The sequence below is a fragment of the Salvelinus fontinalis genome, chromosome 5 (genome assembly GCF_029448725.1).
Source record: "Salvelinus fontinalis isolate EN_2023a chromosome 5, ASM2944872v1, whole genome shotgun sequence".
Classification (NCBI taxonomy): Eukaryota; Metazoa; Chordata; class Actinopteri; order Salmoniformes; family Salmonidae; genus Salvelinus; species Salvelinus fontinalis.
This window is the reverse complement of record NC_074669.1, coordinates 12115329-12132041: the sequence shown is the minus strand read 5'-3', so window position 1 is coordinate 12132041 and position 16713 is coordinate 12115329. Positions and strand designations below refer to the sequence as shown.

The window sequence follows — 16713 nt, the reverse complement described above, 5'->3', positions numbered from 1 at the left end:
CCAATCAGGAAGTCCTGGACCCAATTACACAGGGTGGGGTTGAGACCCAGGGCCTCAAGCTTAATGATGAGCTTTGAGGTTACTATGGTGTTGAATGCTGAATTATAGTCAATGAACAGCATTCTTACACAGGTCTGGATGGGACAGAGCAGTGTGCAGTTTGATGGCGATTGCATCGTCTGCGCACCGATTGGGGCAGTAAGCAAATTGAAGTGGGTCTAGGGTGACAGGTAAGGTGGAGGTGATATGATCCTTGAGTAGTCTCTCAAAGCACTTCATGATGACAGAAGTGAATGCTACGGGGCGATAGTCATTTAGTTCAGTTACCTTTGCTTTCTTGTGTACAGGAACAATGGTGACCATCTTGAAGCATTTGGGGACAGCAGACTGGGATATGGGAGAGATTGAATATGTTCATAAACACACCAGCAAAGCAGACTGAGACAGCTTTTACTCTAGGATTTTGTGCTTAGAAAAGGGGATAAAAATAAAATAAAAAATAAAATAAAATAAAAAATAAAAACATAATAAAAAGTATGTTTGAATGACACTGAGGGGCAGTGATTTTACAGCTAATGCCAGTTTGCCTGAGGCTGATGCCATGCAGGTGTTTGTACACACGCATATACACACACTCTCATTCAAATAAACACATACAAGAACACACACATACATGTAATAGTGCCAGAATGCACACAAACATATACAGTTGGCATTGCTGTTATGATTTTAGTTGTCCTTGATGTCCTTTGTTTTTGTATTTTTTTTTTGTATTTTTTTGTTGTATTTTTTTACATTGTTGTTTGCTTTTTTCTTCTGTCTTTTTCTTTTTTCTCTTTAGTTCATTCTCTTGGTTGTTGGTGTATTGGGGGTTCTTGGGGGTGGGGAATGGAATTAATTGTATTTTTTATTTTAATTTTTCTTCTTAGGGTGGGGGGAATGTGGGAGGGGTCTTGAATGGTTGAGGGACAGCTATTGGGCAACTGTGGGGGGGATCTTGGAGGGTACGGGTTCACGTTTTTTGGCCTAGTGGGAGATCTGTCAACGTGCCCTTGAGCAGGGCATTGACCCTGGATGCTTCTGTGTGTCGCTCTGAATGGGAGTCTTTTGGATGACTGGTATGGTGTAGTTGTTGAGTGGCTTCACTGCTAGTATATTGTTTGTTTCGGAAAATCAATCAAAAAATAAAAATAAAAATAAACATAATTCCACTTTGAAATAGATTATAATTGATTTACCATAGCTAGGTCTAAAAGAGCCATGTTATTCCATATAGGCTACAAACACATAGGCCTACCTGCTCTGGGAGCGACACTGCTTGAATTTGGCAGCAGTGGTCAGACTCAGAACATCCTAACCGCCACTATAAAGGGATTTAAATCTTCAGTAAGCCTAGGGTCTATAAATAATTGGTATAACATCGCTGTATAACATCACCTGTCCACGTCGGCTGTGGGCAGGAGCCCCAAACAAATAGCCTATTGCGTGCCCTAAAGGGGCAGGTGCTTTTCTGATCTTGCTACAGATGGCCCACTCTATGATATTTACAGCCATTTCTATCATTTAAATTCCATGCTAAATTCCATGCTACATTTGCTACATTTCTCCAGCTCCACCCCACAGCTTTAGGCCTATAGTAGGCTAAACCAAGTGGAGGGCTGCCCTTTTATGTGTCTTTTGAATTAAGGAGTCAGCCTTTAAAACGTGATAAACTAGGTAGGCCAGTGATTAGATCGGTGATTTTGTAGGGAGCCAGCCATGCAGAGTTGTGCTTGTCACTTTTTTGTGTCAGAAGATGACGAGCGTCAGGGAGTATGATGCTGCTGATAATGATAATGATGATACGTAAGATACAATTTATGCTTGATCCGAATATGTGGTCGGAGGCCCCATATGGATGGATGGTGTGACTCAATTGCACGCAGAGGCCAAATTGAGCTCTGTGCCACATCGCAGTGCGCCTCTCACATTTTGTAACAATGTGGAGGGCTCTGTATAGCTCCGCATTGACATGATTGGTTGACGGTAGGTGAGGGCGGGAGGTCCTGTATAAACACAAATTCACTCCCTTGACAACTTCCTTCACAACAGCTCTGTGATGCTTCGAGAAGCTCCAGAAGTATGAATGCCCTGACTTCTGCAGAGGCCATAAATGCTGCACGGCCAATGCAGACACAGATTGACCAAGTAGCAATGTTAAAGAGGAGGAGAACAGTGCCTGATAACCATAGCCTAAACAAGTGCAAAAACAGTACACTTTAGAATCAGGCTCTCAAAATCAAATACTTTTTTTCTGATGATGTTGACAATGAATCTAGACATATTTTAATTGTAACATCATGTCATGTGTAAAATGTTATGTCTTAGTTTAGTTTATTGAGCCTAGGGACAGTTCGCAGATGTGTTATGAACGGAGCTATTTGTAATACCATAATTAATAGGAGTCTAAATAACCAACAGTAGGCGACACATAATGTCTGAGGACATCAAGGTAGGGTTTTTTTAAGCCTATTTTGAGTTACACCATGCCCAAACCGGAAGTGCGCGTGCACCATTGTGAGCCATCGTGCGCAAATTGATTTTGTCCCCCCACACCAAACATGATCACGACATGCAGGTTGAAATATAAAAAAAAAACTCTGAACCAATTCTATTAATTTGGGGACAGGTTGAAAAGCATTAAACATTTATGGCAATTTAGCTAGCTAGCTTGCAGTTGCTAGCTAATTTGTCCTATTTAGCTAGCTTGCTGTTGCTAGCTAATTTGTCCTGGGATATAAACGTTGAGTTATTATTTTACCTGAAATGCACAAGGTCCTCTACTCCGACAATTAATCCACACATAAAACAGTCAACAGAATCGTTTCTAGTCATATCTCCTCCTTCCAGGCTTTTTCTTCTTTGGACTTTATATGGCGATTGGCCTCTACTTTCATAATAAGGTGTATTACCACGACCGACCGACCTCAGTTCATCTTTCAATCACCCACGTGGGTATAACCCATGAGGAGATGGCACGTGGGTATCTGCTTCTATAAACCAATGAGGAGATGGGAGAGGCAGGACTTGCACCACGTTCAGCGTCACAATTAGAACTAACTTCTATTTTAGCGCTTGGTAACGCGGACGCTCGTTGGCGTGCGCGAGCAGTGTGGGTGCAATGATTGAATAACATGTATCTGTAAATTAATTGTGCGCGAGCAGTGTGTTCAGCATGTTGCTGTAATAATATTTTAGGCCTGTAGGCCTAGGGCCTAGGTTACTGCAATTATTGTTCTGACTGGTATAGGCTAACCAATGGACTGGATGCTGACTGCTGTTACCTTTTTGTGTAAATGAGATATTATACATTTTATTGTTTAATAGTCACAAACTAAGCCCTATCATTTGTCCACCAGAGCTTGAGAGGGGAGGATCCTCCTTATTGTCAAACAAACCCGATGGAGGATATGATGATTAAGGATGAGACAGAGACAAAGAATGAGGCCAAGAAAACCAAGAAGGTAAGATAGCAAAAGGATCCAGAAAGCTATGTATACTGTTACAACCTGGCTCAAGATTGTAACAAACAATGGGGAACCACACACTGAGTAACATAATAACAAAATGTATTTATTCCATAAATAAAGTAAACACATAACAATAATCAGATGAGGCATGAAGGTCAGTAAATTAGGTATCAACTGCCAAAGCCACAACAAAAACAAAGGTATGCATGGAGAGCGGAATCGCTTGCTGAATGGGGAAACAGTGGCTTTATGCCACAGCTGAGCTTTCACAGGTGTGTGCCATCAGCACTGATGACCCTCCCAGCTCCGCCCACCTCTCCTACTTCGCCCACAAATCTCCTGCAGGAAGTAAGCACAGCAAAACCCAGTAAACAGAGCAGGGAGGGGCTGTCACAATACATTTTCTGACATTTTTGTAAATGAGCTTTTATTGTTTATCTAATCATGACATCGGGACATGTATTTGTTAGACATCTATTACTTGATGGTTTAATTTCAGAGAGTCAACTAATAATGTTTGGTTGCAAAGTATGCTTTAATTCTCTCTCCCTCTCTCCCTCTTGGGAATAGGAGTGTTTCAACAGTTTTTCTCACTTACTCTCATACACACTCGCTAGTGAGGGAAAATGGCACCAGTTCCCTCCCAGACTGACAGGTAAGGCGGATAAATTACATAAAGAATGATAGTAAAAAGCTTTGGAGCAATTAAAATACATTTGGGGAAAAAAGGAAAACTCAGCTCCATCATTAATTGAATCAGATGGCTCATTCATCATAAAACCAACTGATATTGTTCACTACTTTAATGATTTTTTAATTGGCAAGATTATCAAATTTAAGCATGACATGCCAGCAACAGACACTGACACTACACATCCAAATATATCTGACCAAATTATGAAAGACAAGCATTGTGGAAGAGATTAAAAAAAAGATTGTCAGCTAACAACAATGACAAGCCACCGAGGTCTGACAACTTGGATGGAAAATTACTGAGGACAATAGCAGACGATATTGTCACTCTTATTTGCCATATTTTCAATTTAAACCTTCTAGAAAGTGTGTTCCCCCAGGCTTGGAGGGAAGTAAAAGTCATTCCGCTACCTAAGAATAGTAAAGTCCCCTTTACTGGCTCAAATAACCGACCAATCAGGCTGTTACCAACCCTTTGTAAACTTTTGGAAAAAATTGTGTTTGACCAGATACAATGCTATTTTACAGTAAACAGTTAACAAGTTTGACAACAAACTTTCAGCATGCATTTAGGGAAGGACATTCAACAAGCACAGCACTTACACAAATGACTGATGATTATCTGAGAGACATTTATGATAAGATTGTGAGGGCTGTTTTGTTAGGCTTCAGTGCGGCTTTTGACATTATCGATCACAGTTTGTTGCTGGAAAAACTTATGTGTTATGGCTTTAAACCCCCTGCTATATTGGGGATAAAGAGTTACCTGTCTAACAGAACAGAGAGGGTGTTCTTTAATGGAAGCCTCTCCAACATAATCTTGGTAGAATTAGGAATTCCCCAGGGCAGCTGCCTATGCCTATTACTTTTTTCAATCTTTACTAATGAAATTGCTCTTGCTTTGACTAAAGCCAGTGGCATGACTCACCACTATACATGTCAGCTATTACAGCGACTGAAATGACAGCAACACTTAACAAAGAGTTGCAGTTAGTTTCAGAGTGGGTGGCAAGGAATAAATTAGTCCTAAATATTTGTAAAACTAAAAGCATTGTATTTGGGACAAATCATTCACTAAACCCGAAACTTCCACTAAATCTTGTGATAAATAATGTCGAAATGTAGCAAGTTGAGGTGACTAAACTGCTTGGAGTAACCCTGTCATGGTCAAAACATATTGATACAACAGTAAATAAGATGGGGAGAAGTATGTCCATAACAATGCGCTGCTCTACCTTCTTAACCTCTCTGGTACAAGTGGGACGCTAGCGTCCCACCTCGACAACAGCCAGGGAAATTGCAGGCCGCCAAATTCAAAACAACAGAAATCCCATAATTAAAATTCCTCAAACGTACATGTATTATACACCATTTTAAAGATAAACTTCTTTTAAATCCAACCACAGTGTCCGATTTCAAAAAGGCTTTACGGAGAAAGCACACCATGCGATTATGTTAGGTCAGCGCCTAGTCACAGAAAACCATACAGCCATTTTCCAGCCAAGGAGAGGGCTCACAAAAGTCAGAAATAGCGATTAAATTAATCACTAACCTTTGATGATCTTCATCAGATGGCACTCATAGGACTTCATGTTACACAATACATGTATGTTTTGTTCGATAAAGTTCATATTTATATCCAAAAATCTCAGTTTACATTGGCGCGTTATGTTCACAAATGCATTGTCTCAAACAAACATCCGGTGAAAGTGCAGAGAGCCACATCAAATTACAGAAATACTCATCATAAGCATTCATCTAAGATACAAGTGTTTAACATACATTTAAAGATAAACTTCTCCTTAATGCAACCGCTGTGTCAGATATCAAAAAGGCTTTACGGCGAAAGCACACGATGCGATTATGTTGGGTCTGCGCCTAGCCACAAAACCATCCAGCCATTTTCCAGCCAAGGAGAGGGCTCACAAAAGTCAGAAATAGCATTAAAATTAATCACTTACCTTTGATGATCTTCATCTGGTGGCACTCAAAGATCTCCATGTTAGATAATAAATGTTTGTTTTGTTCGATAATGCCCATCTTTATGTCCAAAAACCTCTGTTTTGTTGGTGCGTTTAGTTCAGAAATCTAAAGGCACAATGTGCGCTCTCAACATCAAGACGAAATGTCAAAAAAGTACAATAAAACTTAGTAGAAACATGTCAAACGATGTTTAAAATCAATCCTCAGGTTGTTTTTGTCATAAATAATCAATAATATTTCAACCGGACAAAAACTTCTTCAATAGAAAAGGAAAAACAAGAAATCCGCGCCTCCGATCATGCGCAGGACTCATGGCTGGAAATTTCCACTGGCCTCTCATTGAAAGTGCTGTATCTCCCTAATTTGTCAGAGTAAAAGCCTGAAACAATGCCTAAAGACTGGCCACATGTAGAGGAAGCCATAGATATCGTCAACTGGGTCCGAATTCTTTGTATGGTGGATAGGCTTTCAATGGAAAAACAGCCTTTCAAAATAATAGTACTTCCTGGTTGGATTTTCTTCAGGTTTACACCTGCCATATCAGTTCTGTTATACTCACAGATATTATTTTTTAACAGTTTTGGAAACTTTAGAGTGTTTTCTATCGAAATCTACTAATTATATGCATATCCTAGCTTCTGGGCCTAAGTAGCAGGCAGTTTAATTTGGGCACACTTTTCATCCAAAATTCCGAATGCTGCCCCCTACCCTAGTGAAGTTTTAACAGCACTATCAACAAGGCAGGTCCTACAGGCCTTAGTTTTGTCGCACCTGGACTACTGTTCAGTCGTGTGGTCAGGTGCCACAAAAAGAGAATTAGGAAAATTACAATTGGCTCAGAACAGGGCAGCACGGCTGGCCCTTGGATGTACACAGAAAGCAAATATTTAAAATATGCATGTCAATCTCTCCTAGCTCAAAGTGGAGGTGAGATTGACTTCTTCACTGCTTGTATTTATGAACTACTGGCGCACAGCTCGGACACCCATGCACACCCCACAAGACATTCCACAAGAGGTCTCTTCACAGTCCCCAAGTCCAGAACAGACTATGGGAGGCGCACAGTACTAAATAGAGCCATGACTACATGGAACTCTATTCCACATCAAGTAACTGATGCAAGCAGTAAAATTAGATTTAAAAAACAGATACAAATACACCTTATGGAACAGCGGGGACTGTGAAGCAACAGAAACATAGGCACAGACACATGCATACACACACATGAAAACATACACACTATACACACACGTACACATGGATTTTGTACTGTAGATATGTAGTAGTGGTGGAGTAGGGGTCTGAGGGCACACAGTTGGTTGTGAAATCTGTTTATGTATTATAATATAAAAAAAATGTATAAACTACCTTAATTTTGCTGGACCCTAGGAAGAGTATCTGCTGCCTTATCAACAGCTGATGGGGATCCATAATAAAAACAAATATAAATTGAATGGTTGCTGGTTCGAATACCTGAACTGACAAGGTTAAACATCTGTTGATGTGCCCTTGAGCAAGGCACTTAACCCTAATTTGCTTCAGGGGTGCTGTACTACTATGACTGACCCTATAGAACCACACATTTCACTGCACCTATCTGGTGTATGTGAAAATAAAACATATTTTCTTTATCTTCGAGGTGTGTATCAATAGAAGCTGCTTTAAATGGATACTTCGGGATTTTGGTAATGATGCCCTTTATCTACTTACCCAGAGTCAGATGAACTAGTGGATACCATTTTTATTTTGCCTGTGTCCTGTATGAAGGAAGTTAAGCCCTGTTCACATTGACAGCTTGAACTGACTCAAATCCAATTTATTTGCATATCTGATTCGAATCTGTTCTTTTTCCTGCAGTCTGAACATTCAAAAAGCACATGGAATCAGATATTTCAAGTCACATTTCAAACCACCTTTGTAGGAGGTTTGCCCTCAAGTGTTTTTTAGACTGTTATTCAGCATATCTTGTTGCTTGCTAGGTACTCTGTGGACAGTTTGACAAGAACATGTGGACGCGAACTAGCTTGTTAAATGTTTACAAACAAATTAGTGAATGTGCTTGAAAGCAAAGCAGCTAAATAGCTAGCTAGTTGACTGCTATAGCTAAAAATAACTTGTTTTAAAAGTTGGATCATGTTATCTTTTGAAGCTTTGAAAGTGTTCTTACTCTATGATTTTGAACACTCAAAGCAACTGGGAAATGCCCATGTCAGGCATTGTTGTCACCTTAGCTTGCTACATAACTTCTGAGGAAGCACAAGCACCACCACCAATCAGCCCACACCACTGCACACACCCGCTGTTATTATGACAACTAGCGAAGCCTTGTCAGCAAATGGCTGCTGTCTGAACACACACAAATCTGAGTTGGTCACTTGTAACATGTTTAGACAATCAGTAATCGAAAACGGATTTGAAAAACAAAACTAATTTGAGCATTAAGGCCTGCAGTGTGAACAAGGCTTTAGAGGTAGTTTAGCGAGCCAATGCTGACTAGCGTTAGTGCAATAACTGGAAGTCTATGGGTATCTGCTAGCATGCTGGTGGGAGGAGCTATATGAGGATGGGCTTAATGTAATGGTTGGAATGCAATAAATAGAAGGGTATCAAACACATCAGACATATGGAAACCACCTATTTGACTCTGTTCCATTAATTCCATTCCAGCCATTACAATGAGTCTGTCCTCCTATAGCTCCTCCCACCAGTGTCCTCTGCACTCTACTGTATGTAATGTTATGTTATAGTGACAAATAACTTGAGTCATGTTCATTTGTAATTTCCCAGAAATGGGGCCAGGCTAGCATTATCATTCAGACTTCTGGTGACCGCCTTCAATGAACACAGTGGATCATGAGCAGGCATTCCCACCCCTGTGGTAACCTGACACCGAGAGTAGCTTTTAATGAAATTACTGCTAACACTGAACAGTGCTACAGGCCAGCTCATAAAACGACCTTGGAGGAGAGCCAAGGCTCCCTCACACGGTCTTCAGGAGCATGCTGGTGGAATGACCCCAATTCACACCTCAACAAGATGGGACTATGAACCTGCTGGCTGGCTGCAGTCCTGTTCTGCTGACTCTCCACTGGGGTTCTTCAATCATTGATGATGTGTCGCTCCACAGCCCAGACTAAATGCATGGTATTTAGAGTACACATAGTTTTTGAATGACAGCCAAATATTTGAAGACCCATTATAAAGATTTGCTTAATAGTTAATTGAAAACATTATCATTGAATTCAATAAAAACATTTTGATGACCTTGTGAATTGTGACTGAACTACATGACCTAAGTAAGACCTTTGATTCCAACATCTATCAATTTTCTGTGAGTGTGAATCCCCTTGTCAGCAGCAACTAACTTTGACTTTTGGTTCAACTTCTAGCAGTTGTCTTAGAGAGTGGCTCATCTGTTCAACAGTACATGGACGACAGATTATTTCACTTATAATTCACAGCTTGGAAAATTCCAGAAAATTATGTCATGGCTTTAGAAGCTTCTGATAGGCTAATTGACATAATTTGAGTCAATTGGAGGTGTACCTGTGATGTATTTCAAGGCCTACCTTCAAACTCAGTGCCTCTTTGCTTGACATCATTGGGAAATCAAAAGAAATCAGCCGAGACCTCTTGTAGATTGTAGACCTCCACAAGTCTGGTTCATCCTTGGGAGCAATTTCCAAACGCCTAAAGGTACCACGTTCATCTGTACAAACAATAGTTTGCAAGTATAAACACCATGGGACCACGCAGCCGTCATACCGCTCAGGAAGGAGACGCGTTCTGTCTCCTAGAGATGAACGTACTTTGGTGCGAAAAGGGCAAATCAATCGCAGAACAACAGCAAAGGACCTTGTGAAGATGCTGGAGGAAACACAGTAAAACGAGTCCTATATCGACATAACCTGAAAGCCGCTCAGCAAGGAAGAAGCCACTGCTCCAAAACCGGCATAAAAAAGCCAGGCTCCAGTTAGCAACTGCACATGGGGACAAAGATCGTACTTTTTGTAGAAATGTCCTCTGGTCTGATGAAACAAAAATACAACTGTTTGGCCATAATGACCATCATTATGTTTGGAGGATAAAGGGGGAGGCTTGCAAGCCGAAGAACACCATCCCAACTGTGAAGCATGGGGGTGGCAGCATCATGTTGTGGGGGTACTTTGCTGCAGGAGGGACTGGTGCATTTCACAAAATAGATGGCATCATGAGGGAAGAAAATTATGTTGATATATTGAAGCAACATCTCAAGACATCAGTCAGGAAGTTCAAGCTTGGTCGCAAATGGGTCTTCCAAATGAACAATGACCCCAAGCATATTTCCAAAGTTGTGGCAAAATGGCTTAAGGACAACAAAGTCAAGGTGTTGGAGTGGCCATCACAAAGCCCTGACCTCAATCCCATAGAAAATGTGTGGGCAGAACTGAAAAAGTGTGTGCCAGCAAGGAGGCCTACAAACCTGACTCAGTTACGCCAGCTTTGTCAGGAGGAATGGGCCAAAATTCACCCAACTTATTGTGGGAAGCTTGTGGAAGGCTACCCGAAATGTTTGACCCAAGTTAAACAATTTAAAGGCAATGCTACCAAATATTGAGTGTATGTAACATTCTGACCCACTGGGATTGTGATGAAAGAAATAAAAGCTGAAATAAATCCTTCTCTCTACTATTATTCTGACATTTAACATTCTTAAAATAAAGTGGTGATCCTAACTGGCCTAAGACAGGGAATTTTTACTTGGATTAAATGTCAGGAATTGTGAAAACTGAGTTTAAATGTATTTGGCTAAGGTGTATGTAAACTTCTGACTTCAACTGTACGGCATCTCTTTCCATGAAATATACTGTATTTTTGCATTTTCTAACATTTTCTAGTTTTCATGGGTTGGCAGACAAAGCTTTTTCATCAAAAGCAATCACTTTTGCATGTAAAAACACAGAAGCATACTCATTAGGCCTACTCCACTTGTTTAATGACATCACTTTTGTTTTGAGCTGACTTCGCCTGGGCTTTGAATGGAGCACATGGCTCACTCCTAGGAGGCAGCCCGGTTCCAAAACAAATGCAATGAACTTTCACACGGCGCAAAACAAGCCAACCCGGGCACCCCAGATTAATCAGGTTCCCTCAATGATCACCGTTTTGACGGCTCCAATGCAGTTCCACCTCCGACGTTACCAAAACATCCGCTATGCGGGTGTTTGCTATCGCCGGTTAAAACTTTATCTGAATGAATCTAAATGTCCGAAAGTCTGTATTAAAAAAAAAAAATTCAGAGAGGATGCTTTACAACAGCAAACGTTCAATCGAATACTGATCAATGGGAGATTGAGTTGTGAGAAAAAAACAAAGTGTTTCTCACAATAGTTTTTCCCCCTTTAAATGTTCTTTCCTGCATCCTATGTGGAAACCGTGGCGCACCACATCTCATGATCCTGATGAATCGAAGGGATTGCTTTTCAATTACTCTAACTCTCATTAGGTTACAACACGACAGCACTCAATGCTATTCACAAGCCTTGACACATACATTTACAGCAGCCTCAACAACACTGCTCTTTAATTAACTCTATTGTGAGTGAGTGAGCCATTATGTATGTGTGTGTGTCCATGAATATCAAGGAGTGTACTGTAGTTGGAATAGAATGAAGACAGATGTACAGTAAACCAGACAAACCGGGAACAGAAAGGGCAGGGCAGCAGCAGTCTAGAACATCTATTGGAACAAAGAACAACCTGGTCAGAAAAATATTGTTTGTTGCCTATGGTCAGAAGTGTGGTTCTGTGGTCTTTAGATTGATTAGAGGGGCCGTGCATTTGAGTTGGTAGCACAAAATTATAAGAAGAAGCCAGGAAAAATGTCAAACAAAGTGGGCCTCATGAGCATTACGCTTGGATACTGAATACTGAATAAGGAGGATACTGAATAATCTAACTTTGCTCCAAATCATTTCAGAAACAGACAATTTTTTCTCCCATTTTCTCTCTCCGTGTCACACTTCTGAAATATCCTGACCTTTGAACCCAGTCTCCATGACGATTCTTGGTTTCCACACCAACCTGCTCGGCAAGACAAAGGCAGATGCTGCCAGTAAGCACAGTTTGTCACATAACAGACAATCATATTCTTTGAAAATTGGAAATGGTGAGGGATGAGAGGCTCTGAAAAGAACAAAGATGAAGTCCGTCAAAGCCACTTTGGGGAGTGTGCTTTCTTCTTCCCCTCGGGGCCCTTTCACCACAAAATGTTTGTCTGTTTGACGCCCATGCTACAAGCATTGTCAGTACAGCATAAGAGGTTGAAGTACAACTCATGTAACAGAGGGACAAAGGGTGTCAAAACAAGACATCAGGACATAACATGTGCGTATACTGTAACTCCAGTAATGATAAGTATTTATGCCCAATGAAAAGATTATGCTTCAAATCAACAGTCTGGTACCTTTCTGTCTGTCCTTTTCTATGAAAGGTATAGTAAGCCTATTTTATTTTAACCTTTATAATAACTAGGCAAGTCCGTTAAGAACAAATTCTTATTTACAGTGACGGCCTAACCAAGGCAAACCCTAACCCGGACGACGCAGGGCCAATTGTGCGCCGAACTATGGGACTCCCAATCACGGCTGGTTGTGATACAGCCTGGAATCAAACCAGGGTCTGTAGTGATGCCTCTAGCACTGAGATGCAGTGCCTTAGACCGTTGCGCCGCTCGGGAGCCCTAATCAGTGATTTTCACCAAAATCTCACTATTTCAAATGATCTGGATGATTGAGGGATGAATAGCAGTAAACAATTTGTGTCCGTGTAAGTGAAACTGAAACTTTATCAGCAGCTGTAGACCTACAGTACCTTCAGAAAGTATTCATACCCCTTAACTTTTTCCACATTTTGTTGTGTTACAGTCTGAATTCAAAATTGATTAAAGTGCAAATTTATCAAAAATGAAATACAGAAATATCTCATTTACATAAGTATTCACACCCCTGAGTCAATACATGTTACAATCACCTTTGGCAGCGATTACAGCTGTGAGTCTTTTTTTGTGTAAGTATCTAAGAGCTTTGCACACCTGGATTGTACAACATTTGCACATTATAATTTTTTTAATTCTTCAAGGTCCATCAAGTTGGTTGTTGATCATCGCTAGATAGCCATTTTCAAGTCTTACCATACATTTTCAAGTCTTACCATACATTTCCAAGTCTTGCCATACTTACCATAAGTCCAAATTGTAACTAGGCCACTTAGGAACATTCAAAGTCATATTGGTAATCAACTCCAGTTTACAGTATATTTTGTGTTTTAGGTTATTGTTCTGCTGAAAGGGGAATTTGAAAAGCAGACAACCAGGTTTCCCTCCAGGATTTTGCCTGTGCTTATCTCTATTTTGTATATATTTATCCTAAAAACCTCCATAGTCCTTGCCGATGAAAGGCATACCCATAACATAAGTGGTACATAGTGATTGTTTGGATTGTTGTGTTGTGTTGGATTTGCCCCAAAGATAAAGCTTCGTATTCAGGACATATAGTATATTTCTTTGCTACATTGTTTTGCAGTTTTACTTCAGTGCCTTACTGCAAACAGGATAGATGTTTAGGAATATTTGTATTCTGTATTGGCTTGCTTCTTTTCACTCTGTCATTTAGGTTAGTATAGTGGCTTAACTACAATGTTGTTGATCCATCCTCAGTTTTCTCCTATCATGGCCATTAAACTCTTAACTGTTTTTAAACTCTGTAACTGGCCTCATGGTAAAATCCCTGAGCAGTTTCCTTCCTCTCCGGCAACTGCGTTAGAAAGGACACCTGTATCATTGTAGTGACTGGGTGTATTGATACATCATCCAAAGTGTAATTAATAACTTCACCATGTTCAAAGGGATATTCAATGTCTGCTTTTTTTTTTACCCATCTATCTACTAATAGGTGCCCTTCTTTGCGAGGCATTGGAAAACCCTGGTCTTTGTGGTTGAATCTGTGTTTGAAATTCACTGCTCGACTGAGGGACCTTACAAATAATTGCATGTGTAGGGTACAGAGATGAGGCAGTCATTCAAAATCATGGTAAACGGTATTACTGCACACAGAATGAGTCCATGCAACTTATGCTACTTGTTAAGCACATTTTTATTCCTGAATTTATTTAAGCTTGCCATAACAAAGGGGTTGAATACTTATTGACTCAAGACATTTCACCTTTTCATTTTTATTAATTTATAAATGTTTCTAAAAACACAATTCCACTTTGACATTATGGGGTATTGTGTGTAGGCCAGTGACACAAATTCAGGCTGTAACGCAACAAAATGTGAAAAAAATCAAAGGGTGTGAATACTTTCTGAAGGCACTGTATGTGGTTTTAGAACGTGCAAATAGACATGTACGTGCATAACGTAGCATATACAAGTGTAGGATCTTAAATTGATCACTTTGTTATTGCAGGAAATGCCCTGTACAGCAGGAAAGGCACAGAAGTAATGTATTCAAGGTTTAAAAAGGCCTCTAAAATTTCTGTAATTTCCACTTTAAAACGTCAGACTTGATTTGCCCTTTCTAATGTATCAACCCCTACAAAACCAATACAAAAATATGAATGAATTATTATCCACAAAATAATTTACATTTCCTGTTGCTGCAGGATTCTTTTCCTGTTCTCTCTTTATTGTTGAGATGTTTTTACGCTTTAATGTCTTCGTGTCAAACTGTTACTCTCAGTTCTACACTTTGAAATGCAAATAGACCACAGCCTATCAAAGGCAGATTTATTTTTCTGTTGTCAAGGAGAAATGTCAAGCTTCTCATGCAGCTACAAGAAGTAGAAAGTAAAAGTGGAGACTTCATTTACAGGTGAAAAACATCTGGAGGCTTGGTGGGTGGCAATCACATTAAAAAGACTGCCTTTGTCAGAGCTCCTCTCAATTTAAGGTAAGAAATGTATAAACTGTCAAAACCAAAAGAAAGAACGATGTGTGTTCAATTGAACTGGGATGTATAGACCAAGTTAAAAGTGTTACAATGATGCTGTACAGTATGTCACTATACAAACTTTAGCCTCTGAGCCCTGAAACAGCAATTGACTAACTGATTGTAACTTTAAGTAGATTCTATTTTAGTAATACACACTTGAAATAGTAAGACATTACCAACTTCATAAGAATGTAATGTTCCTCATTTTCGATGTAATCAGTACAAACATCATGATCATGTTCATACTCTCCATCTCAGTGAGACTTATGTCCAACCATTCACACGGACCGCACCTCTGTAACCTCAACATGACGGAGGAGGTAAGGCTGTTCCAGAGGGTTGTGTACAGCCCTGTGTTTGTTCTGGGTCTGGTCCTGAATCTCTCTGCACTGAGGATGTTCTATCGGAAGAGAGCCAGCTGGACAGACACACACGTCTACATGTTCAACCTGGCCGTGGCAGACTGTGTCCTCATCACCTTCTTGCCCTTCAGGATCTACCACACCTTCTTCACCCTGGACCCTCCAGGCCTTTGTGCTGTTCTTGTTCTGATCCACTTCACCAACATGTACGCTAGCATCTTCACTGTTACAGCTGTAAGTGTCCAGAGATTCCTTGCCATTCAGTTTCCCTTCCACTCCAGGAGAATTGGCTCCAAAAAACAAGTGGCTGTTGTAGTGTGTGTGATGATATGGGTGACTATTGTGTTCCTATGTGTGATATTCAGGGAGCACAATGGACCTGAGCACAGACTGGCCTGCTTTGAGAAAGACACCCGTCCGTTTCCACTGGACTTTATTGTGACTCTGGAGATACTGGGATATGTGATTCCTCTTCTCACAATGCTGCTTTGTTCATGTCAGATGATCTGCACTCTGCTGGCCTACAAGGACATGCACTCATATAAGCACAACAGGAAAAGTGTTAGAATAATATCAGCCAATTTGGTAGTCTTTTTCATCTGTTACACTCCTATCCATATTGCATTTTTCATGAAATTCTATTTTGCTTCCAAAGTCCCTCTTGACTGCCAACAGTATAATTTAATGCGTAACTTCTATCATGTCTCAGAAGGGATTGCCACAACAAGCTGCTGTTTAGATGCTATTGGATATTTCTTCTTAGTGAAGGAGTTCCGCAAGGAACTGATTCCAGGGAGGTTAACGAAAAGAGAGAACCAAGAAGCCTCTTCAGAGAGAACTGCTCTCTAGAACTGTATAGATAGGAATGGAGAGGAATTTTCAGCTACTCTATATTCTGTTTTCGCCTAGTGAATGCTGTCACTTGAGGTATCATAAAAACATTCTGATGGTTATACCGATATATAAATTATATACATATTTTCCTACTATCTAGCTGTCTGGTGTCGTCTTTTCTAACAACTGAAAGGCAGCATAAAATGTTGAAAACTGTGCTTCTTTTCTGGACCTAACTTTTTGGCAAGCTAATGTCTCCCCCATGTGTTCAGGCTGGTCATCACACCCTGCTCGGTTCTTTACGCTAAAATACAGTACATTTCCATTATGTAACCAGGCAAGTCAGTTAAGAACAGCTTC

The 16713-nt window shown here is 40.3% G+C and overlaps 1 protein-coding gene across 1 annotated transcript; it reads left to right on the top strand.

Annotated features, from left to right (window-relative positions):
* The first annotated feature begins 15426 nt into the window (after positions 1 to 15426).
* Positions 15427 to 16473, top strand: LOC129855120 (G-protein coupled receptor 55-like). The gene has a single exon (XM_055922464.1). The coding sequence runs from the start codon at positions 15466 to 15468 to the stop codon at positions 16366 to 16368; it is 903 nt and encodes a 300-aa protein (XP_055778439.1). The 5' UTR covers positions 15427 to 15465; the 3' UTR covers positions 16369 to 16473.
* The last annotated feature ends 240 nt before the right edge of the window (positions 16474 to 16713 follow it).

Coding starts and splice junctions, on each gene's coding strand:
- LOC129855120 (XM_055922464.1), top strand. CDS start 15,466: ATGACGGAGGAGGTAAGGCTGTTCCAGAGGGTTGTGTACAGCCCTGTG.